At 42.2% G+C, this 25,797-nt stretch overlaps 1 protein-coding gene across 1 annotated transcript; it reads left to right on the top strand.

Annotated features, from left to right (window-relative positions):
• Nucleotides 1-698: 698 nt before the first annotated feature.
• On the top strand, nucleotides 699-25,362 carry LOC139470223 (dentin sialophosphoprotein-like). Its single transcript, XM_071252541.1, has 7 exons — nucleotides 699-1,154; nucleotides 3,726-3,812; nucleotides 9,391-9,441; nucleotides 17,202-17,285; nucleotides 17,934-18,104; nucleotides 19,170-19,262; nucleotides 20,630-25,362. Exons 1-7 carry the CDS (start codon nucleotides 1,068-1,070, stop codon nucleotides 24,455-24,457), a joined length of 4,401 nt encoding a protein of 1,466 aa, XP_071108642.1. The 5' UTR covers nucleotides 699-1,067; the 3' UTR covers nucleotides 24,458-25,362.
• Nucleotides 25,363-25,797: the final 435 nt, after the last annotated feature.

Below are 25,797 nucleotides of genomic sequence, written 5' to 3'. Positions count from 1 at the left end.
GATAGTTGCATGCGTCGCTTAAAATTATCCACTACATATCTGTTCGGCCGGGAGCATGCTGTGTCTGAGCGGGATATCCACGTTAAACTGAGGCATGGTATCGCGGTGGGCTAGCCATAAAACCGGTATTAGTCCGGACAAGACCACAAAGCCACACACACACACGTGCATGCATGTCGCTTTACAAGTGCAATTATCTTGAACGCGACGTAAACCCCATTTCACCCCACCCTCGTATATTACAGGCGTATGAAAAAGTAATAAAACCGCAGACGGTATTGTTGTGCTTATAACCTGAACTATGACGGGTTAATTGCTCCAGTTGCGTCGCTTTTTCATGCACCGTAGAGTCTTAGACAACCACTTATATAGTGCACTTAGAAACCCCCATTGTGTCTTTATTTACAGAACAGTGTATTCAGATAAAACGCTAAGTAGTGCATGAGACGTGCGAGGCTACACACATAAATAGAACTTGCAAAAGTTGTTGCCAAAGTTAATTTCGTAGGATTTCGTGAACCCAGTCTGATACGGATCCATAGGAAACAGACCGTCACACACATTAAGCACATGTAGATTTGAACGGTAGCACATTTCAAACACGTGTTTAAAAAGTCGGGCTGATTCATGCATGTCGCTTTGACCTTTTCTTGTACGCATGCGCAAATTCTCCATCGATGACATCCGGGTGTCAGTGATAAGGCAACATGGCGGCCATCAGTACCACAGGTGACATGGATTATATTTGTCTTACAAAATCAAAACTTGCCGCTGTATCTCTTGGCTTGATGTAAATTTATTTCATACTTTAATACATACACAACGGACACGACACAATTTGTGTTACCAGCGAGGCCTGTTTTAAAGACGAACTGGTCGTAATTTCGAGGTGGCTTTGACAGCTTGGACAGGAAACGCAGAGGTTGACTGTGCCTTTCTTGACACACAGACAGCTTTCTTTCATATTTGCAAACGTGAAAATAATCGATCGCACCTTGTTTTAGGTGTTGTTTGACTAGACAAGTGATACAGCTTATTCCATGTGATACTCTCCTGTCCGTGTCATAATGAGTGACCGAGCCGACAGGAGGCGACGAAGCAACATACGCCAATATTCGGCGGAGGATCAAGCTCTCAATCAGATATCGAAAGAGGTAAGTATGAGGTAGCCCCACAAATCAAACGTTTAATCCCTGCTGCTTGTTTTTTATGCATAACGCCCCGAGTCCTACATCCAAACACTAGATATTTACGTAATTCTGTAATTTAGCTAGTCATTACCGTCGCGAATCGTACCGTGTAAAAGTTGTAATGAAGTCCGTGTAAAAGTTGTAATGAAGTAGGTCTATAGCCTAAATAGTGTGATTAGTATACAGATTAACTGATCCCTTTCACACAGACATGTTTACACTAATTCTAAATGTCTGATTGTGTAAAGACATTATGTTTTTCTGGCAGTGCAAATGCCATAACCTAATCTTTTATGTCAGCTTTTTCATTAAAACAAACAATAGTCTCAAAATGTTGCTCTAAGATTCTAAGCTACCAAGAAAGTCCAAGCAGTTGATTGAATGGTCAGTCACTTTGAACTACACCAGTCGTCGGAGTAAAATTCTCAGCTGACAAACAACAGACAATAACTTCGTCTAATTGCAAAACCTACATTCATCATGTACAGTTCATACATAATAGGGCTGGCCATCGATAATCGTTTACTAAATATCTAAGAGATAACTTTAAGCAAGAATGCATGAAGGTCCCGAAAGAAAACAATGTATTTCACAACACTGGGCAGTGACACATTTATACATACATTGTTTTGTGGACATTTACAGATTAACAAATATAACCAAACAGTTGCTTTCCGTCCTTGTCAATTGATGATATTTACAATAACAAGTGTCTTTCAGTAAATCTAAACTTTATTTTGACACAATAGTCCATGTAAGTTATTATCGATGACAACAATTTCATATCGATAATCGTTAATGGTTTTTCCAGTTGACAATAATTTTGATTATCAATCTTTTTGCCAGCCCCAGTTCATAATGTACAAAGTAGTGACACTCAAATTCGGACTTACACAGCACACAAAGTCACCCTACATGATACAGTATGTATCAGTGATACAGAACATGCAGAAAGGATGATAAAAGCTAATTTCATGTAACAAAAAACATTTGGTCCCTACACCAATTTAGCATTGTTTAGCAAGCAATGTTTAGGGGAGGTACTTTGAAAGCATTGATGACATGCAGACAAATACTACAGCTAGTCATGCTAATTGAAATGTACTCTGCACAGCCACAATATAAACAGATCGATGCTCATGATATTCATCACTGGATTGTCTGGTCCAGACTCGATTATTTACAGACCGCCATCATATAGCTGGAATATTGCTGAGTGCGACGTTAAACAAAAAAAAACCACCATTCACAATATAAACATGTAATGAATCGATACAATGACAAGCAATGTGATTGTCATATCAAAACCCGATGTATCGGTGAATCACCCCTCACCAACTTGAAAGAACCAGTTGGCAGTTGGAGAGCATTTAATAGAACATTCAGTTATATCCTAACCCAGTTTGCAAAATATCTTTAGGACATTTTGGATGACAATAAGTCAATGTACATTAAACCATGGTTATAACAAACTCAAAGGGACCACTAATTTTAGTTCATTATAACCATAGTTATGAGTGTATATATATATATATATATATACAACACACATACAGCTTGAACCAATATAACAGTCTGGTTATATCCGTCAGTTCATTACAAGCGAGGGGCGGTCGGGTAGCCTAGTGGTTAAAGCGTTCGCTCGTCACGCCGAAGACCCAGGTTCGATTCCTGACATGGGTACAATGTGTGAAGCCCATTTCTGGTGTCTCCCGCTGTGATATTGCTGGAATATTGCTAAAAGCGGCGTAAAACCAAACTCACTCACTCACTCATTACAAGCGTGTTCGTTATGAGCATATTTTACTGATCTAGAAAATAAAACGATCTGTAACCCTTTTGTAGAAAGGTGGTTTTATCAATATTCTAAACCAATATTCTTTGATACTATTTGGCTCCCCAGTCTACAGCGAGTAACCAATAAATATCCGTTGATGAATATTCCGATGACAATAACAGAATGTTCATGTCAAGATGTTAATACATTAATTGGAAGAAGTGTTATTACAAACCTTTGACATGTTTAATGGAACTTGTAATCATGAAAAGTCATCCTTTTTAATATATGTTCGTTCTGTGACAAATATGTGTATGATCTTTTAGAAAGTGTCAATGCAAACACTAAATGTGTTTGAGTGGTTTTCAAGAAGTATGATTTTATTTTTTGAACATGATAGTCATGAGCAAATCTTTGACCCAAGCTGATTTTCTTAGAACATGTAGATAAACTAAAGGCAGTACAAATAAATATTGGTAAAATGTTCATCTTGGGTCATAGACTGGTTACATAGATATATTTTTTCAGATATTTGGAATATCGTCCTTTTTTTGTCTCTTTGGCATTCTTGAAGGTGCTGAAAATCTAAAACTTGCAAGTATAAGAAAGAAGTTTGAAGCATTTGAACATGTTGAACATATCTGATAATTATCATACCCGTTCACAAAAGTTTCCATTACTTTTCCTTCCTCGTCCTTTGTGATTGTCACATATGATTGTTATCTTATCATGGATATTGCATTCTTTCCTATCCACAGGCTGAGACCAGATTGCAGGCAAAACGTGCAGCCAGAGCAGAGGCCCGGGAAATAAGACTGAAGGAAATTGAGAAACAGCAGAAAGAGGTATGTATGTAGTCCTGTACCATGACTGTGGAATATATATATTTTGGGTTTTTTTTAAATTAAAAGCCTAGGCAAGTCTAGATCAAACTAACCAAGTCTAGTTTGCTTGATTCCACACATGAAACAGCAGAAGAGGAAAGGTTCTTTCGAAAAAAATTTTTTTTATAATTTTAAAGATATGTTTTCATTGACTAAATGTTAGTCTAGTATGCATGGTGAACAGCTGAATGTTTGCAGTTGGTGTGAAGTAAGGGTGTGTGGTATTGTTGGTATACTATTCAGCCATGTTTATTTCTTTTAACATGTTTAAGGGAACCTATCATAATATTTTAATGGTTTGGTGTGTCAGGGGATTTCAAGTATCAGTGATGTGTTTGGTTATGTTGTCAAATACCTTTGGATGTCCACATGATTCTAAATCCGAAGTAATATGTGTCTGGTGAAGATCATTTTTAGTTTCATAGTTGCCTCACTCAGATGCGTTCTCATAACTTCAAACATTTTTATCAACCATTATTGTCTGAAAACAAACATCCCTTCCTGTAAGCACCCCGTCCCAAACATAGCGATGGCCACACTTTCCACATGGAAAAATGTTACAAGTAAAACAGGTAAGACTGAAGTGTGGAAGCACTTAGTCCTTAAACAGATGAAATAAATATTGTTTTATTGAGAGATTCAATTTAGAGGAGAATTTCCCTGAATTGATGCTCCTGAATTCTAAATTAAGAATTATACAACATATGTATCCCAGTACTTGTGTATCACAATAGATTGTAATATACGCTTCTGACTTCAGTGCCTATCCTCAATATGAGAAGACAATTACAACTTTACGTAATATTTGGCTCATCTGACATCACATCAAAGTGTTTAGTGTTCATTATGTTTAGTGTTCATCATGGTACTGACCCATGAACATGATGAAGATCTGGGGTAGAATAGGTCTTTAGCAACCTATACTTCCCGTAAAAGGTGACTATGCTTGTCGTAAGAGGCGGAAAGGAACATGATGATTTGCTTTGCTTTGGTTTGTTTGTTGTTTAACGCCGCACTCAGCAATATTCCAGCTATATGATGTCTGTCTGTAAATAATCGAGTCTGTACCAGACAATCCAGTGACACAATTAGGATCGATGACATGCATCAAACAAATCAGCGAGCCTGACCACCTGATCCTGTTAGTCGCCTCTTATGAGACCAGTGACGATTCCGGGGTAGAATAGGTCTTCAGCAACCCATGCTTGTCGTAAAAGGCGACTAACGGGATCGGGTGGTCAGGCTCGCTGAGTTGGTTGATACATGTGATCGATCCCAATTGCGTGGATCGATGCTCATGATATCAATCACTGGATTGTCTGGTCCAGACTTGATTATTTACAGACCGCTGTCATATAGCTGGAATATTGCTGAGTGCGGCGTTAAACAACAAACAAACCAAAGCAAAGCAAATCATCATGTTCCTTTACCATGTTGGTGGATTTCTTTTGTAAATGAGAAGGTAAACTGTATGGGCTGATCCTCGTTTATCTTGTTACTGACACGTCGTAATCAATTTTAAGAGGTCAAAACCCGTATGACTTGTCTAGGTCTGTAATTGGGTTCCATATATATTTTGATGGATGTGACTGAGATTCATATGATAAGTGACTGTCTCCGTGGATTAGTGGAAGAGAGTCAGCATGGAGAGCAGAAGGTCTGGGGTTCGATCCCCAGCCATGTCACAAAAAAAGATGGTACTTTTTGTTTCCCTCCCCGGGGCTAAAACAAGGACTGGTCAGCTCGGAGTCAGTATACTGTGTCTAAGTGGGGTATTCATGTTAAACTGAGGCATGGTATCTCAATGGACCAGCACTGTAAAATTGGCATCAGTCAGGACGAGTATCTGCAGCCACACACACATGCATGCACGTTGCTATATAACGCTATATGGATGTGACGTTAAACCCAATTTCTACTCGCCTTCTGTGATAATAAGAGCGTCCTGACCCCATAAACAAAGATAAGAGATGTATCAAACTGGATAACCAGCAGTCCGTATACATGATATATGACTAATAACGTTCAGGGCAACCTCATTCTTTCATATTACTATTGTGAATCTGTCATGCCATGACAGATTAACTATGGTAATTTGAAAGAATCTGGCGGCCATTTTAGCGTTTTTTAGTGGTATATAAACATGGTATGAGGGCACATGACAATGGCTTAAGTTGGTCTGGTACTTGCTTCTAGATGATAATGCTAACAAATATGAATCAAAGTTGGAATTAGTAAACACAAGACAAGTTCTGTAATCAGTCAGGGTTTGAAAAACGAGCTCAAATGTCACATGATGACAAATACCAAATAGCTAACAAGATTATTCAGTGAAGATCATGGAAGTTCCCATTGCTGTTTGATGGAAAGGAGCTTGAGCCAGTTTGAAGACAGTCGTGGGCTCCAGGGCCCCGTTCCACAGAGCGATCTTAGCCCTCAGACTGTCGTAAGTCTATGTTAAAGTATGGGAGTTGCGATCGTCTTAGCGCTACGATCGCTTTGTGGAACGGGACCCAGGTCATTTTCTGTGTCATTGAGTATTTACTTGTCATTGACCATTGTGTTCACATTGGGTATAAATAGTTTTCTCTAGGTATTCAGTATAATTTTTGCTCCTTGTGACCAGTTTATTGGATATTTTTACACCAATGATTACATATATGGCGAGGATAGTCTCACTGCAGGTTAGATACTACTTATTGTAATTTGGAATGTATATTTTTATCCCTTAATTAGACCTGATAATAAATGTTAATGTCCAGCAGACTCTGAAGACTGCTTTTCTAATAGCTTCAATCATGCCTTCCTTCTAATGTTGGGGGGGGGGGGGGGGGGGGGGGGGCACGGGTGGCCCAGTCGTCTAAGGCGCCGCGATTCGCTGTGCAGAGTTGCGTCCCTTAGGCACGCCAGAAACCTATGATTGTGGGTTCGAATCCCGGTTCGCCCCGATTATGTTTCTAGGTTTGTCAGCACCATACCCGTGCTCGTGGGTTTCACCGAAGTGGTAAACGTTGGAGACCTGCATCACTTCGGGCTTTCCTCCCACATTAAGCTGACGCGCCGCGATATAACTGTAATACTGATAAAAGCGGCGTTAAACCAAACTCACTCACTCACTAATGTTGGCGTGTAAAGCCAATGTCAAGTGATGTCATGCAGCTTTTGTGACACAATCCATTGCTGATGACTAGGGGTGTCATGGATTGGACATTTTAGTATTGAGATATTCACTAAAAATATCGTATTATTGATATGGTGGAAGAAGAATATTAATTATTTTATGTAACATTTCTTGAGCATTCAATTATATGTATTATGTTGATAAACATGTACAGATACAGCATCAACATTAAACATGTATTGAGGGGGCCCGGGTGGCCAAGTCATCTAATGCGCTGCTATTCGCTGTGCAGACTTGCGTCCCTTGGGCACACCAGAAACCTATGCTTGTGGGTTCGAACCCCATTATGTTTCTAGGTTCGTGAGCACCATACCCATGCTCGTGGGTCTCACTGAAGTGGTAAACGTCGAAGACCTGCATCACTTCGGGCTTTCCTCCTACATTAAGCTGACATGCCGTGATATAACTGGAATACTGTTAAATAACTTAAAAGCGACGTTAAACACAACTCACTCACTCACTAAATATGTATTGATTTAATGATATGTAGGGCTGGAATGATACTGTGCGATTCAATGAATATATCGATACCTTGCTCTCAATCCAATACGTGTCAATACTTGCACATGCTCTTATCTGTGGTGCGAAAGCCATCTTTTTCAGACAGGATGGCAACATACCTGGCGCATTAACAATTAACTGTTGTTAGTGGGGGCACGGGTGGCCCGGTCGTCTAAGGCGCCGCAATTCGCTGTGCAGAGTTGCGTCCCTTGGGCGCTCCAGAAACCTATGAATGTGGGTTCGAGTCCCAGTTCGCCCCAATTATGTTTCTAGGTTTGTCAGCACCATACCAGTGCTAGTGGGTTTCACCAAAGTGGTAAACGTCTTAGACCTGCATCACTTGGCTTTCCTCCCACATTAAGCTGACACTCCGTGATATAACTGGAATAATGTTAAAAGCGGTGTTCAACCCAACTCACTCACTCACTACTGTTGTTAGTGTCAAGTATGGTGCAATGGATGAAAATATGTACATTTTCACTACTCATTTTCACTAGTAATTCGTGTTTGGTGTAACATTTATGAAAGATTACATTTAAGGTAAGATTAAGAATCAATACTTTTTACTTCGTGTGTGATTGTGATTGATAATTGTATCGAGAAGTAAAAAATCGCGATCCACCGATGCATCAGTGTATCGTCCCACCACTAGCGAGTTATGTGATGACACTAGGGCTGTTACGATTCACTCTTGTATTCAGTGAATCGAACCGTATCCATTCATGAATTGAATTCGTTATTCGTGGCCACTAGAATCGAATATTTATGAATATTCAAACATGTGCACTTACATACCCTGCCCCTAAAAATATCCATAAGAACATGTTATATGCCTAGATTTCTTCAAAGACACCACTCTTATAATATTTAATTGAAAAGTATTGTGGTCACTGGTCATTGTCACATTTGTGCAGATACTGGTACCTGGATAAGTCCAGTCTATAAATGTATAATGTATTAATAATTAACAAACCATATCAAATAATTTTTGTTATTATTTCACTGAATATAACAAATAATACATTCACTGCTGACTTTTTATTGTATTCGTGAATTAATATTCGTATTCGTTACACTATTTTCGTGATACGAATCGTATTCACCTCAGTGTATTCGTTGCAGCCCTAGATGACAAATCTGCTGATGACATGTTTTTTGGGCAGTGTCACACTGGCCACTGAATAGCAACTGCTGACAATGCATTGTGGTTTGGTGTTACTTGGTAGGTTCAAAGAGTTCATTCACAGGCTCTGTACTAATGAGTCTATGCATAGTCCAATCAAAATCGCATAATGAAATCGACATTGGGTTCATAAACTTTAGTGCAGATTTCGGATGATTGCAGAATTTGCAGAGCCTGTGTACTGTAAACTGGGCGACAGAAATTTTCCAAATCTTTTCATGTTTTAAAAATTTAATCAGGGTGCTCAACTGGTTAGATGCAATTGCAAGGTAAGACCGTTTTATTACAATAAATATCATGATTATCGATCAGATCGTTTTGACTGGGCGCCGCAATTTTGTGTGAAGCAAATGCAAGTGATGTGAGAGGTGGAATTTGATTGGTCAATAGGAGGGACATAGAAGGGATGTAACTCGTAGTAGTCACTGGTGGCGCTGCGATCTATGCATGGAATTCCAGCCTAGTTCTGCAAGGGTGGACACTGGACTTTTATAGTCAGTTAACTCCCTTGCCTCGGGAAGATGGCTCTGCCCTGAAAACTAGCTTTACCCTTATAACACTGTTGAGGGGATATGATCCTGCACATACAATTCAGTATGGAGAAACATCTGCGAGGAAAACGCTAAACATTGTAAATTCTCCTGTAGGTCTAAATGATTGTTCTTCTGTTGCAGGCTGACGAGAAACATGACCGAGTCCATGAACTTATCACCGACCATGGAAAGGTAGGTGTTGGATGATTTTGTCAAGAAAACATGCAGCAGAACTACTTGTTCACTCTGTTTCTAATGCTGTACAAGAAAACACAAAATATCAATTTCATATTCAGTCTTGGACATTAAGGGAGCTCCTGGGATCCTTCAGGACTCCTGTGGTTTTTGAACCTGGGAATCACATAGGGGTGGGGAAATATCAACATTGTGAACCTGTCCCTGAACAAGTAAACTGTAAAATTCACCTGTCTGGAGACAAAGTCTTCTGGTCCAGATTATTGACCCCAAATGTTGTGTTTGATCACAAAATCAGTCTATTGCTGACAGGTTTTTCATTGTGACATTGATGACCCCTACTGAGGGGTTAACTCAAAAGTCACAGGCTTTTATCACATATTGCCATTGGCTGCATCAACAATAGCTGTGCATTGACACCTCATGGATGATACCAGTCTGGCTTGAAAAACTTGTGGGATGTCATCCCGGATTCTGAAAAGCAGATCTGCAGATTCTGAAGATCCTGAAGCGTTGCAGGTGAATTTGGTTCGCGTCGAAGTCAACAATCCATTTCATCCCAGATTTGTTCAAACGGTGAAAGGACTGATGAGTTTGTGGGAGGAACTGCCGAACAATACGTGCTGTGTGGGGACATGCATTGTCCTGCTGTAGGATGATGCTGTGACCATGACGTTGGATGAAAGGAAGAACAGCATTTCTTAAGATTTCTTATGGCATTCAACTTACCATCAACCAAATTAAAGATGTTCTGTTACATGCTGTGATGCCTCCCCAGACAATGACAGAGGCTACGCCATAGCGACCCCTGTCCACAAGACGTGCATCCGCATAGCGTTCATTTTTACATCGATAGACACGTTGATAGCCATCTGATGAAAGGTTGAAACAAAATTCGTCAGTGAACGTCAAATGTCTCCACCAATACAGAGGACATCTGAGATACGTCCGTTGTTGACAAGCCTGGCGATGATGTTGAGTCACAATAGAACATATTGTAGGTCTGCCTGGACGTAAACCATAATTTCTCAAGCAGTTAATGGCTGTCTGGGGATCTATCTGCCAATAGTTCGGAATGTTCCTGGCCGTGGTTGTGGCAGTTTGAAGCCGATTGTGCAGATGAGTTAGTCGGATCCATCAATCTTGGGCAGCGGTGGTAATTTCTATTCAGTTAGAATACTGGGTACTGAATCAGCCCTTAGCAGTGCTTAGGTCGTGGTGATAATGTAGTAGTGGGACGATACACCAAAGCTTCGGTGGATTATGAATATTTTTTCATTTCTCGATACAAGTATCAATCACAATCTCACACTAAGTAAAAGGTATCGATTCTTACGTTAAATTTATTCTTTAATAAATGTTACACAAAACGCTAAGTAATAGTGAAAAAGATTAGTAAAAACGTGAATAATTTTATGCATTTGCACCATACCTGACACTGCTAACTGTAAATCGTTAGTGTGCCAGACATTTTGCCATTCTGTCTTTGAAAAAGATGGCTTACGCACCACAGATACGAGCACATGCAAGATATCGTGATACGTGACGGATCGTACAGCCCTATAATAATGCGTTCAAAACGACGTAGTACAGATCAGGATGTTGTCCATTACCTGATTACACTGTATTTTGCCATGGCCATCTCTATTATTGATGTATTCACATTTTTCTAAATCAATATCTGTTTTGTAAGTCATTCATTGCGTATTCTCAATAATTGATAACTTCATTCTTCAGTGATAGTTTCCTGTCTATAAAAAATCATAAATTGAATTCAAATCAAGTTCCCTTTGTGGTGAGTTCAGTAACAGCTGGTGACATTGTGATTATTGAATTCTGAGCCGATAATTCTCGAAAGGGTTAAATGAATGATGTAATGTAAAATGTTTAAAGTTGAAACTAGCTATTATACTAATTATTAATGCAATAAAAATTAACCTGATCAATAGATCTTCACTTGAATAATCATCATGCATGATTCAAGTAGCACGAGGAAAGACAGTACTTTGTGTTCATGAACTCTGATCGAAACTCTACCTACCTGGTAGTGGATAATGTCTGCCCAGGTATACCCTTCGTGGTGTGGTGGATAGTGTCTGCCCAGGTATTACCTCTGTGGTGTAGTGGATAGTGTCTGCCCAGGTATACCCTTCGTGGTGTGGTGGATAGTGTCTGCCCAGGTATTACCTCCGTGGTGTAGTGGATAGTGTCTGCCCAGGTATATCCTCCGTGGTGTGGTGGATAGTGTCTGCCCAGGTGTTACCTCCGTGGTGTGGTGGATAGTGTCTGCCCAGGTGTTACCTCCGTGGTGTGGTGGATAGTGTCTGCCCAGGTATTACCTCCGTGGTGTGGTGGATAGTGTCTGCCCAGGTGTTACCTCCGTGGTGTGGTGGATAGTGTCTGTCCAGGTATTACATCCATGATGTAGTGGATAGTGTCTGCCCAGGTATATCCTCTGTGGTGTGGTGGATAGAGTGTCTGCCCAGGTATTACCTCCGTGGTGTGGTGGATAGTGTCTGCCAAGGTATATCCTCTGTAGTGTAGTGGATAGAGTGTTTGCCCAGGTATTACCTCTGTGGTGTAGTGGATAGTGTCTGCCCAGGTATTACCTCCGTGGTGTGGTGGATAGTGTCTGCCCAGGTATTACCTCCGTGGTGTAGTGGATAGTGTCTGCCCAGGTATTACCCCCGTGGTGTAGTGGATAGTGTCTGCCCAGGTATTACCTCTGTGGTGTAGTGGATAGTGTCTGCCCAGGTATTACCTCCGTGGTGTAGTGGATAGTGTCTGCCCAGGTATTACCCCCGTGGTGTAGTGGATAGTGTCTGCCCAGGTATTACCCCCGTGGTGTAGTGGATAGTGTCTGCCCAGGTATTACCTCTGTGGTGTAGTGGATAGTGTCTGCCCAGGTATTACCTCCGTGGTGTAGTGGATAGTGTCTGCCCAGGTATTACCCCCGTGGTGTGGTGGATAGTGTCTGCCCAGGTGTTACCTCTGTGGTGTAGTGGATAGTGTCTGCCCAGGTATTACCTCCGTGGTGTGGTGGATAGTGTCTGCCCAGGTATTACCGCCGTGGTGTGGTGGATAGTGTCTGCCCAGGTATTACCTCCGTGGTGTAGTGGATAGTGTCTGCCCAGGTATTACCGCAGTGGTGTGGTGGATAGTGTCTGCCCAGGTGTTACCTCTGTGGTGTAGTGGATAGTGTCTGCCCAGGTATTACCCCCGTGGTGTGGTGGATAGTGTCTGCCCAGGTATTACCTCCGTGGTGTGGTGGATAGTGTCTGCCCAGGTATTACCTCCGTGGTGTGGTGGATAGTGTCTGCCCAGGTATTACCGCCGTGGTGTGGTGGATAGAGTGTCTGCCAAGGGATATCCTCCGTGGTGTGGTGGATAGAGTGTCTGCCCAGAGTTATCTTCCGTGGTGTGGTGGATAGAGTGTCTGCCCAGAGTTATCTTCCGTGGTGTGGTGGATAGAGAGTCTGCACAGAGATTTCCTCTGTGGATAGGTGGATAGTGTCTGCCTAGAGATATCCTCCGTGGTGTAGTGGATAGAGTGTCTGCCCAGAGATATCCTCCGTGGTGTAGTGGATAGAGTGTCTGCCCAGAGATATCCTCCGTGGTGTAGTGGATAGAGTGTCTGCACGGAGACCGCCTCCATGGTGTAGAGGATAGAGTGTCTGCCCAGAAATATCCTCCGTGGTGTATAGGATAGAGTATCTGCCCAGAGATATCCTCCGTGGTGTAGTGGATAGAGTGTCTGCCCAGAGATATCCTCCGTGGTGTAGTGGATAGAGTGTCTGCCCAGAGATATCCTCCGTGGTGTAGTGGATAGAGTATCTGCCCAGAGATATCCTCCGTGGTGTAGTGGATAGAGTATCTGCACAGAGACCGCCTCCATGGTGTAGAGGATAGAGTGTCTGCCTGGAGATATCCTCCGTGGTGTAGTGGATAGAGTGTCTGCCCAGAGATATCCTCCGTGGTGTAGTGGATAGAGTGTCTGCCCAGAGATATCCTCCATGGTGTAGTGGATAGAGTGTCTGCACGGAGACCGCCTCCATGGTGTAGAGGATAGAGTGTCTGCCTGGAGATATCCTCCGTGGTGTAGTGGATAGAGTGTCTGCCCAGAGATATCCTCCGTGGTGTAGTGGATAGAGTATCTGCCCAGAGATATCCTCCGTGGTGTAGTGGATAGAGTGTCTGCCCAGAGATATCCTCCGTGGTGTAGTGGATAGAGTGTCTGCCCAGAGATATCCTCCGTGGTGTAGTGGATAGAGTATCTGCCCAGAGATATCCTCCGTGGTGTAGTGGATAGAGTGTCTGCCCAGAGATATCCTCCATGGTGTAGTGGATAGAGTGTCTGCACGGAGACCGCCCCATGGTGTAGAGGATAGAGTGTCTGCCTGGAGACATCCACCGTGGTGTTGTGGATAGAGTGTCTGCACGGAGACCGCCCCATGGCGTAGAGGATAGAGTGTCTGCCCGGAGATATCCTCCATGGTGTAGTGGATAGAGTGTCTGCACAGAGACCGCCCCATGGTGTAGAGGATAGAGTGTCTGCCCGGAGATATCCTCCATGGTGTAGTGGATAGAGTGTCTGCACGGAGACCGCCCCATGGTGTAGAGGATAGAGTGTCTGCCCGGAGACATCCACCGTGGTGTTGTGGATAGAGTGTCTGCACGGAGACCGCCTCCATGGTGTAGTGGATAGAGCGTCTGCCTGGAGACATCCACCGTGGTGTAGTGGATAGAGTGTCTGCCTGGAGACATCCACAGTGGTGTAGTGGATAGAGTGTCTGCACGGAGACATCCACCGTGGTGTAGTGGATAGAGTGTCTGCACAGAGACCGCCCCATGGTGTAGTGGATAGAGTGTCTGCACGGAGACATCCTCTGTGGTGTAGTGGATAGAGTGTCTGCCCAGAGATATCCTCCATGGTGTAGTGGATAGAGTGTCTGCACGGAGATATCCTCCGTGGTGTAGTGGATAGAGTGTCTGCCCAGAGATATCCTCCATGGTGTAGTGGATAGAGTGTCTGCACGGAGATATCCACCGTGGTGTAGTGGATAGAGTGTCTGCCCAGAGATATCCTCCGTGGTGTAGTGGATAGAGTGTCTGCCCAGAGATATCCTCCATGGTGTAGTGGATAGAGTGTCTGCCCAGAGACATCCTCCATGGTGTAGTGGATAGAGTGTCTGCACGGAGACCGCCTCCATGGTGTAGTGGATAGAGTGTCTGCACGGAGACATCCACCGTGGTGTAGTGGATAGAGTGTCTGCACGGAGACATCCACCGTGGTGTAGTGGATAGAGTGTCTGCACGGAGACCGCCCCATGGTGTAGTGGATAGAGTGTCTGCACGGAGACATCCACCGTGGTGTAGTGGATAGAGTGTCTGCACGGAGACATCCACCGTGGTGTAGTGGATAGAGTGTCTGCACGGAGACCGCCCCATGGTGTAGTGGATAGAGTGTCTGCACGGAGACCGCCCCATGGTGTAGAGACCACCTCTGTGATGTAGTGAGTGTCCATCAAAACAGCCCAATCTGACAACAGTGTTTTTCTCTTAGAATGACCCTGATACACAGGTTCATGCAGAATTTTTGACAAGTGAAATGAACAGTACACAGAATTCTTCACAAAGGGGCACATAACAGTGACACTGTCTTCAATACTCCACATGGTTGTAACTCAAAAACAAAAACTGTAAAAGCTTTGTAATGTATGAAACATGGGAAGTCAATTTCAATGACAGAAACAAACTGAAATTTTAGAACCTGTACCTTGATGAGATATGCTGACGACAGTGATCACTAACATGCTGATGAGTTGATATTGGACTTCGCTGCTACAATTCATAATGTTACATCTGAGAAGCAATGCAGATGAGTCTATGCATTGCTGATATTACATGTTGTCATCAATTCTGCAACAATAACCTATATTGGGTTTTGAGTATACAGTGATCACTCGCTATTGCGCTCTTCGATAAAGCGCTACTTCGGTTACTACGCGCGGTAACGCATGGCTCCCAAAATTTATGTACACTTTTATTACTGATAGTTTTACTCAGACATAATTGTATTGTTGTTCGTTGTTCATTTGCACATAACGCTTCTCATTGCATAATCAACCGTTTATCGCTGAATGGAGTTCTAATAATCTGTTTGAAAACATCCGCGGCAAGTCCCGGAAATACGATTGTTCAACTAGTTAACTTTTCACACTATCGACCTTTGATCTTAGAAGCGCATGCATGCAATAAAAGAGAACCACAAGCGAAGTTTATATTCTTAATTAGTGGGCAATCCAATTTGAGGCGACACTGTCACACACATGTAGTTGCTGTCACAACACGGCGGTCATTCATTGCGTAATCGCGCTTTCGTAACATCGCCTGGTTTTTTCCGTAGTTACAACAAGCGATTTCATTGGATTAAAATTTGTTTCTAATGACGCTTTCTTGCCGAAATCTACTACAAGTTTCGTGATTGGTCAATTTTGAGCACGTGACCTCAGGCAGCCAATCAAATTATAGCTGTGATACCAAGCTCGTGTTTGATAAATTTCAGAAGTTGGCGAAAGATTTTTTGTTAAATCGTGTTAATCTGAACGTTTTAAGCAGGAAATCACGATATATATTAAAAATATGGAACTTCGCGAATGTATCGTGCTAGGTTACGAGCTGTGACAAAGATTTTTCATGCATATATTTTTGCATTAAACATTGTTTTCCGAGGCGAGAATTCAAGGCGACGAAAGCCGAGATGTCATTTGACTTACATTACACGCGATCGCACGAAACGATGGAAATAATAACTTAGATGTAAGTTTGATTAATATTAGTTATATCTTTGTTGATTTTATTTATCACTTTGTATAATATATTTAAAGATTTGTTTAAAACGTCTTTATTTTGCTCTTTGATGTGGACCCGTTGTCGAAATGTGTGTCCGAGAATTTTATTTTCAATAACATCGCGGGAAATAGTGAATAATTTTTTAATTTATCGATTAAAAATGATAAATTGAAATGGAATACGTATTTCAGACATTGTGAAATGTGACAGATTTAATAAATGAATGATATTACAGGTAGATCTAGGTCCATAAAAATATATACTATTTTGATGTGACGTGAGATAAACACATATTGATGATTTGAGATTTTCCGAGCGCGCGCCTCGGCCTCGGTTAAACGGCTCATTGTCTATAACGCCCACCAATTATTTGGACCCCATTGGTAGCGTTATAGCGAGCGATCACTGTATATGATCTCTCAGTGTGTGGCCCTATATGTTTTGAAAAAGTCTATGTTGAATGGGCCCGTCCCCACTTGCTCTCGTACAGACAGCCTCCGTGGTCTAGTGGTAGAGTGTCCGCCCAGAGAGCGGAAGGTCCGGGGTTGGATCCCCGGCTGCGTCATACCAAAAGATGTTAAAAGATGGTACTTGTTGTTACCCTGTCTGGTGCTCAGCATTAAGGGGCTAAAACACAGATTGGTCGGCTCGGGAGTCAGTATACTGTGTCTGAATGGGGTGTTCATGTTAAACTGCGACATGGTATCTCAGTGAGGTAGCACTATGAATCGGCATTAGTCCAGACTAGTACAAGCAGCCACACAAACACACACACGTACATGCACGTCGCTTTATAAGTGCAATAATCTTGGACATGACGTTAAACCCCATTTCACCTCACTTGTTCTGATACACTGAGTATTTGGTATTAAACTGTTTGTGAACATGGGTGTTTTGTTTTGCAGAGTCGACTGTCCGGTTCGCGACGCAACAGTAATGACTCAAATGACAGCGTGGAGTCCAACAGAGAGCGGGACCGGGATCTCAAGGTGAGAAATGTGGGGCGGGGTAGCCTCGTGGGTAGGGCGTTGGCTCATCATGCCAGAGGCCAGGATTTGATTTCCTACATGGACAGTGTGTGAAACTCATTTCTGGTGCCCCTTGCATGGATATTGCTAAAAGCGGTGTAAAACCATTCTCGCTCAATCACTCAAGAAAATTTGCTATCTGATTTCGGAGTGTTTTGATATTAGCTTAAAGCACATTGTAGACAACAGATAACACATGGACCACACGTCTTGAAATTGTAACTCTGACGTCAAAGGATACTCTTAGGCTTCAACAGTGATTCTTCCCAACATAGAGGCGACCGAACTGAAATGGTAGTCACTGATCAGGCTTGGTGACTTGACTGATTGCATGTCACTTTTGTGAAGATCCAGGTGAGAATAGATCTTCAGCAACCCATGCTTGTCATACGAGGTGACTATGTTTGTCACTGACTTGGTTGATGCATGTTATCGTATCCCAATTGCGTTTATCAATGCTCATGATGTCAATCACTGGATTGTCTGGTCCAGACTCGATTATTTACAGACGGCCGTCATATAGCTGGAATATTCTGCGATTTGGCGAGATTAATGTTGACTAATATAAAACTAGAAATCAACTTTTGTGTCAACGTTGTGTGTTTGCAGGCAGAGTTGCGGGAACTCGAAGAGAAATATCGCCAGGCGATGATGACAAGTGCCACACTGGACAATGAGAAACAGACACTGATCTATCAATTAGAGCTTCTCAAAGACCAGATCGAGGAGATAGAGGAGTCATACATAGAAGTGCAGCGAGAACACAAGGACCGGTGTCGAGTAAGTGATGCTCGGAACTTTTCATGTCTACCATCATTTTAGATACCATCATAGCGATGTGCCCTTTGCAATTTACGTGTTCCAACACAAACATACTTTTGATCCATCGTTGAACTTGGTGTATGTGTTTTCTCCATCAGCTTGTGTGCCCTTTCTTTCCATGAAGTTGACAATACAGTAAACTACGGGTATGACGACCTCGAGGGGACCACTAATTTTCATTAGTGGTTTGGTTATAAGCATACATACTGCATATATACAACAAATGGTCGGGACTTAAAAATAGGTTCATTATATCGGTCAGTTCATTATAAGCAGGGGCGGTCGGGTAGCTTAGTGGTTAAAGCGTTCGCTCGTCATGGCGAAAACCCGGGGTCGATTCCCGACATGGGTACAATGTGTGAAGCCCATTTCTGGTGTCCCCCGCCGTGATATTGCTGGAATATGGCTAAAATCGGCGTAAAACCATACTCACTCACTCATTATAAGCGTGTTCGTTGTACTGTACTGACAGTTTCTGGATACCAAAGAATATACTGTGAATCATACTGTCCATTATACATGTTTGTTTTCCAAGTGTTGTCCATGTCTTTTCCGAAGTGGTAAACGTCTTGAGACCTGCATCACTTCAGGCTTTCCTCCCACGCCGTGCTATAACTGGAATACTGTTAATAGCAGCGTTAAACCCAACTCACTCACTCACTGTTTGTCCATGTTATCATATTGAACTTATTTTAGTGCGGAGCCATGGTAGTGTAATAGAAGGAATTTAGCAACCCTGGAACCAGGAACTTAATTTAGTGCTGAGCCATTGCGGTGTAATAGAAGGAATTTAGCAACCCTGGAACCAGGAACGTATTTTAGTGCTGAGCCATGGTGGTGTAATAAAAGGAATTTAGCAAACCAGGAACTTATTTTAGTTTTAAGCCATGGTGGTGTAATAGAAGGAATTTAGCAACCCTGGAACCAGGATCTTATTTTAGTGCTGAACCATGGCAAATAATATCAACATGTGTACAACACTGGGTGCCTTTATGCCATATTTTCCTCATCTATATTTTGCAGGACTTAGAAATGAAGAAGAGGTCATGTACAGAACTAGAATCAGAAGTTAAGGTGTTACGAGAACATATGGTGCTAAAAGACAAATTGATTGAGGTAAGTCCACAACCATTCTGTTTCTCTTCTTTATGAAACAGGTTCATTAATATCCACTCTGTATATCTCCAAAGAAAAACTTCATATTGTTTCATTGTTTCTTTTGATAGCTTATGAGCAAGCAGGGGTGAGGCACCACAAGTCCTCATGCAGAATTGTGTCATTTAACTGTGCCAAGATTTGATGATCGTAGGTTTGAACCCAGAGTTGCACTGATCACTATCCTCTGGCTATCTGCACCAGTCTTGTCTGCCTTCAACTATCAGAAAAGGATCCAGGATCATTGGATCTATATCAATTTAATTAATTATTGTAGTTTTTTTCAGCTCGATCAAGCTCTAGCTATTTATCCATGTTATCAAACAGTTCCCTCAGTTGCATAAGTCTGTCACAATATAATGTTCCACACATGATCAAAAACACACCAGGCTCATACTCAAGGCCACTTGGGGGCACAAGTGGCCCAGTTGTCTAAGGCGCCGCGATTAGCTGTGCAGAGTTGGGCAAGCCAGAAACCTATGATTGTGGGTTCGAATCCCGGTTCGCCCCGATTATGTTTCTTGGTTTGTCAGCACCATATCCGTGCTCGTGGGTTTCACCGAAGTGGGAAACGTCTAAGACCTGCATCACTTCAGGCATTCCTCCCACATTAAGCTGACACGCCGTGATATAACTGGAATAATGTTAGAAGAGGCAAACCCAGCTCACTCACTCACTCACTCTTCTTGATTGAGAAACATTCCAGTAGACATTTAAGTGTGCTCTTGACCAAACACAGGCACATGATTCTGTCACAAGGGACAATATTTGTCCTATTTAACTGTTTGCTCAGACTCTTTAATAACAAATCGGTCAGTGGTTAACGTCTAAGACCTGCATCACTTCTGGCTTTCCTCCCACATTAAGCTGACACGCCGCGATATAACTGGAATATTGTTAAAGCGACGTTAAACCCAACTCACTCACTCAAGGCCACTTGTTAAAAAGAGTGGACCATTCTGTCACTTTAGCCACATGTCCAAAGCCAGAGTCCAGTAAATTCCCTTCTGTTAAGCTCAGCTCATAAAAGCCTGTATATTAACCATTAAAAACTGTCAAAAATGTACCCAGTATTTGATTTCACATAAGTAGATTCAAAAGTCTGTGATATAAGACTGGTGCTTTACTTTTGAGTTATTTACAGAACTGTGGCAGGATCTTGTAAATGTACAGTTTTCAAAATTAACTCTTTGTTGTAATCCTAATGGTGAAAATGAAAGATTTGGGGTCTCAGCAAAGTAGAGAAGCTCAAGGACCCCAGGATCCCCTTCATCTCAAGCACTGGATTGTGTGTAATTGCATGAACACTTTCATGTTTTGTTTTCCAGGAGAGTGGTTTTGTGATCATGTCCACAGAGAGCGGAGAGTACAAGCTGGAGAAGAACTCATCCATGTCCAATGGTCCAGTGCCAACAGGGGGATCCGTGCTGCTGTCATCAGAATCCATAGAAATATTGAAAGAAGCAGGAGATGGGTCATTAGGTACTGCCAATCAGCATCATCTTAGAAGTAGTCCTGTGCATGAAACTAAACCATATCGTGACGGGCGGGGATGCAGCACAGAATCAGGGACACCCGAAGGTCAGGGCTCAGACATTCCTTTGGGTAAAAATGAAGCAGATGGGGAAAGGGTGGGGGATAAATGTGAGCAAGATCTTCAGGATGGTTCTGATTCTGTGTTGGTCCCTAACAAAGGGCTTGGTAATGAAAATGGGTCTGAGAGTGGACCATCTGCTTTAGGTGATGTTGCAGATGGTTCTGGCTCAGACATAGATGGTGGTGAGGGTGGAGTGGTTGCAAGTGTTCTTAAAGAACCAGAGTCAAACTTGGGCGGAGATGAATCTGAGTTAAATGATAAGGTTGTAGAAGGGACTAAGCAGAATAATGAAGATGGTGATAAGGGTGTTGAAGTCTTGGGTAGTGAGGGCAGTAAAAGTCTGACTGAACCTCAGGCAAAATCGGAGTTGGGTGGAGATGAATCTAAATTAGATGGAGAAGAATCTCATGAGTTGGAGTCAAATAATCAGGATAAAGAAGGAACTGAGCAGAATAGTAAAGATGGTGAAAAGGCTGTTGGTGTCTTGAGTAGTGAGGAGAGTCTTTCAGAAACAAGGTCAGCAGTTCCTGTTCTAGATCTAGAACTGCAGAGTTCACCTGATGGGCTGCCTAGAGATGATTCTGGCATATTCTCCCCTGATGATGTTGTAAATCCCCACGCAGTATTCTCTGGTCAAGTCAAAATTATTGAGCCTGACACTGATGAAGAGGGAGATGAGTTCTTTGATGCAATCAGTACTCCCTCACCCTTTGCTGTCAATAAGGACAAGACCAATTATGAGTTCTTAGGAGGGAAGGTGGATCAGCAGCAGAGTGGCAGTAAGGAAGCTGAAGGTCCTGTTGAGCCTGAAGAATCAGCTTGTGACACTGAAAGGGTAGGTGAAGATGATGAATTTGAGGATAGAGTTTGTCACAGTGGGGATGAACTCGATGATAAAGAAGATATGGAAGGAGATGTGGACAGTCTGAGAAATGATGAGGATGGAGTCGCTCAAGACAAGATAGAAGATTCTTTAGAGAAGGAGGTAGAAGTGGATAATCTTGAGGTGGAGAAATGTGTTGCCTTAGAAGAGGGTCAAGGTCTAGATGAGCTGCATGGAGTTCAGGGTGGAGTTGAAAACAGTAACAATGTTGAATCTGAAGAAAATGTTGAAGAAAAAGATCTGATAGAGGTAGAAAATATTGAAGAGGTAGTGAGTGGTGTTACCCAGAGCAAGGATGGAGAGAAAGAGGATCTGGTAAGTGTTGAGGATGGAGCTGCAAAAGGAATTGATGAAGGCCTACCAGCTATGGAAGAGGATCAAGGGAAGGCAGATGGTTGTGTACCCCCTGAAACAGATAAAAAGGATCTGGGAAAAGTTGAGGAGGGAGTTGACAAGAATGAAGGAAAGGCTGAAGGACAGGGTGATGTAGAGCTAGATCAAGAGAAGGAAGACTGTTGTGCTGCGGATGGAGTTGCAAAGGAAAAGGTTGAAGAATTTGCCATCAAGGCTGATGTTGATGTAAAAAATGAGGACAGTAAAGAAGAGGAAGAAAGCCACAGTGAAAGTCCAGATACTGAGGAGGAAGAATTGGAGGATTTTTCGTTAGATGAAGATGACAGAAGTGGGGAGGTTAATGAATCTGAAAAGAAAGAGACATTTGAGGATGTGGAGACTGGGGTCTGCACCAAAGAGCTGATACAGGGCCATGTTCAGAGAGAGGAAGACGATGGGAGCAAACCTCAGGATGGACAGCAGGAAAACATTGACACGGTTCAGCCACAAGACTTGGAGGAAGACGGTATTGGAGAGACCAAGAAGGATGACAGTGAAGATGGAGCATCTTCAACCAAGGATGATGAGTCTAATAAGGTCATAGAACAGCAGCTTTCAGAGGGTGATCAGGGTTCCAGTGAGGATATGTCTGATTTGACAGGTCACAAAGAAACTGAGAAAGAGGAGGCGGAAGAGGGGAGCAGAGATGAACAAGTGGATACTGTAGCATCGGATCTGTCAGGGACTGAAACTAATGCTGTGGAAAGGGGATCTGATGTCACTGTGGGCACACAAGATCAAAGTGTCATTGTTGGTGTGGAAGTTGGTAATGAGATTCCATCAACACAGGAAGAGAATCCTGTAGCATCGGATCTGTCAGGCACTGCAACTGATGCTGTGGAAAGGGGATCTGATGTCACTGTGGGCACACAAGATCAAAGTGTCATTGTTGGGGTGGAAGATGGTGTTGATGAACCAGCAACACAGGAAGAGAACCAATGTGACAAGACACAGGAAGATGACAGTGAAGTAAAGAAACTCAGTGATGAAGATGATAAAAATGTTATCAAAGATAAAACAGTATTGGATCAGTTTAATGATGTGGCAAAAGAACCTTCTGAAGAAACCACTGATGTCAATTTTGCTGTCAAGAGTGAAGGAACTGAAGAGTCCAAAAATGAAATTCCATTAATGGATGGAAAGGAAAAATCCACAAGCGACAGAAATTTGTCAGTTGAGATAGAACAGCAAGAAGTCTCTGATGCAGATGCTACTTGCCCTAAAGATGCTGCAAACTCAAAGGGAAGTCAAGAATTAGAGGAAAGTGAGGTTTCAACTGATAAGAAGGATGTAACAGTTGAAACTAAGAATCCAGAAGGTGATGCAGAAATCAGGGACGTGCAAGATACTGAACCAGGAGAGGCTGTTAAACCAGAAGGAGAAAAGTTATCCTCAATTGAAGCTGATAGTCAAAATGTGCCTGCAGGGGGCACTGACTCCTCTCTGGTAGTTGGAGAGGGAAGTCCTGAAAGGGAGAGCACTGTTGATAGAAGTGATGGAAAGGACAGTATTTACTCCATAAACCAGGATTCTTCAAAGCCTGAGGACAATGTTACAATGTCTTCTGAAGAAAACACAGAAGAGACAAAAGTTGAGAAGCAGGATTGCTCTGATGATGGAAGTGGGGAGAGAATTCATGGTGAGGAGGGATCTAAGGAACAGGCAGAAAGTAAACGAGAGGAACCTGAACAAGGACAGAAAGATAATGTTTTGAAAAGATCTGAATATTCTGGCGATTCTGATGATGAAGTCTTCATAAAGGAAGAGGTTCCAATGAAGTTACTTGAGGAAGAAATGAAAGATGTGGACAGTCCCATGCCTTCAGCGTCTTCCTCTGGACTGAAAAGTGAGAGTCGTATGAGGAGCGACGGCGAGCTGTCTGAAGATGACTTGCTGAATGACGCCTACAGTTTTGATGACATTGATGAAGTCCTGGAAGATCCCGAAGATCAAACTGTTTGTGAAGATGGAAACAAGACTGAATATGACACAACTGCATCGAAGTCTCACGAAGCTGAAGTACAGATTGTCATTGACAAAGCAGAGGACATGAAAGAGAGTGACCAGTCTGAAGGCAAGGGAGAAACTATTAGTATTGTATCATATGCAAAAGCCTCCTCCAGTGATTCCATCTCAATTGGGTCAGGAGACCTTGTGTCTGATGATCCGGGCTCTACCAGCAGTGGGGCTGAGGGAGTGTCGGTCATATCAGCTCCACTCAGTCCCAAGGAAGGAAAGAAGGGCAAAAAGTTTGGAAAGTTTTTCAAGAGTATCTTCAAATAAGAGATTGAGCTGGACTTAATCTTACTGGTGCTCTTCCTGGTCTGTCTTTGCTCAATAACTTGACTTGAATTAAAATACATTTCTAAAAAGTGTTGTTTCAATGCACTTGTTCGTCAAGTAAAAGGTGGCAATTAGGTTGATGCTTTTTTCAATTTGTGTAGAATGACTTTACATTTTATTGTGAAATTCAAACATTTGTGTGGTTAAGGTCCATTAAGTTTTCAATCACTCATATCTTAGGGTTTCTTTAAGTTTTAGTTGTTGTTTTTCCAAGTCACATATATATCAGTAGCTTAAAGCAGGTAGATGTGTTGATTTAAAAAAGATTGCATTGTATATGTTTGATTTCAAAGTTTGGTGCTCTTGATAGTTGTCTAGTCACTTGTACTGTCTCTAAGGCAGAGTCCCTCCCTCTTCTTTGGTATTCTATGTGGGAAACATGAATCAAGTTGAATACGCAGTGGCAAGCTCTGTTGTATTTGGTTTGTGTTTAACACTGGAAAGGAAAGTCGTGTTTGCATGTTGATGTTCCTCAGTTCTGGCAATGTGGAACAAGAGCATGGATAGTTAGCCATCCGTTTTGCACCCAAATTAGCATAGCAGGTTTGTGGTGATGTTTGTTGTTAATTAAGGTTGGGCTTTCATAAACCTTCATGTTTGTGGGGTTAACTTAACTAGCATGTGTGAGAGGAGTGTTTCAAAGTTTCCATTAGGACTGCATGATTAGAGTCAGAGGTGTTTGATAATGTTGGACTGTCACAGACAATGTCAACTTGTGTTCATCTGCCAGAAAGCAAATGAGCTAATGTCCATTAGTCTAGATTCATATTTGCTACAATTTTAATTGGTGTCTTATCTGATCCCACAAGGGCTGAATTGATACTAGTGGAGGGACGATACACCGATGCATCTGGATATTTCACTTCCTGGTACAAATATTGATCACAGTTGCACACTAAGTTAAAAGTATCACTTCTTACCTTAAATGTATTCTTTAATAAATGTTACACCAAACAATAATTAGTAGTGAAAATTAGTGGTGAAAAAGTAAATATCTTCAATCATTTCGCCATACTTGACACTGCCAACTGTAAATTATCAGTGTGCCAGGTATTTGAATATCCTGTCTATGCAAAATATGGGTTACGCACTACAGATACGAGTACATACAAGTATCGTGATACATATTGGATCACACAGTTGGTGTATCGTCCCATCCCTAATCGATACACAGAAGTCACAAGCCAAAATGTCTCAATACCTTGTTCTGAATGCACCATTTGGATAACATTGTGTATTTGTTAAGTGTAGCAATGGAAACATAACATGTTAACAAAACA

Source organism: Haliotis cracherodii, unplaced genomic scaffold (genome assembly GCF_022045235.1).
Source record: "Haliotis cracherodii isolate W230 unplaced genomic scaffold, xgHalCrac1.p SCAF_20, whole genome shotgun sequence".
NCBI classification, from domain to species: Eukaryota; Metazoa; Mollusca; class Gastropoda; order Lepetellida; family Haliotidae; genus Haliotis; species Haliotis cracherodii.
Note: the sequence above shows the minus strand (reverse complement) of the source record. Positions and strands in the feature narration are given on the sequence as shown.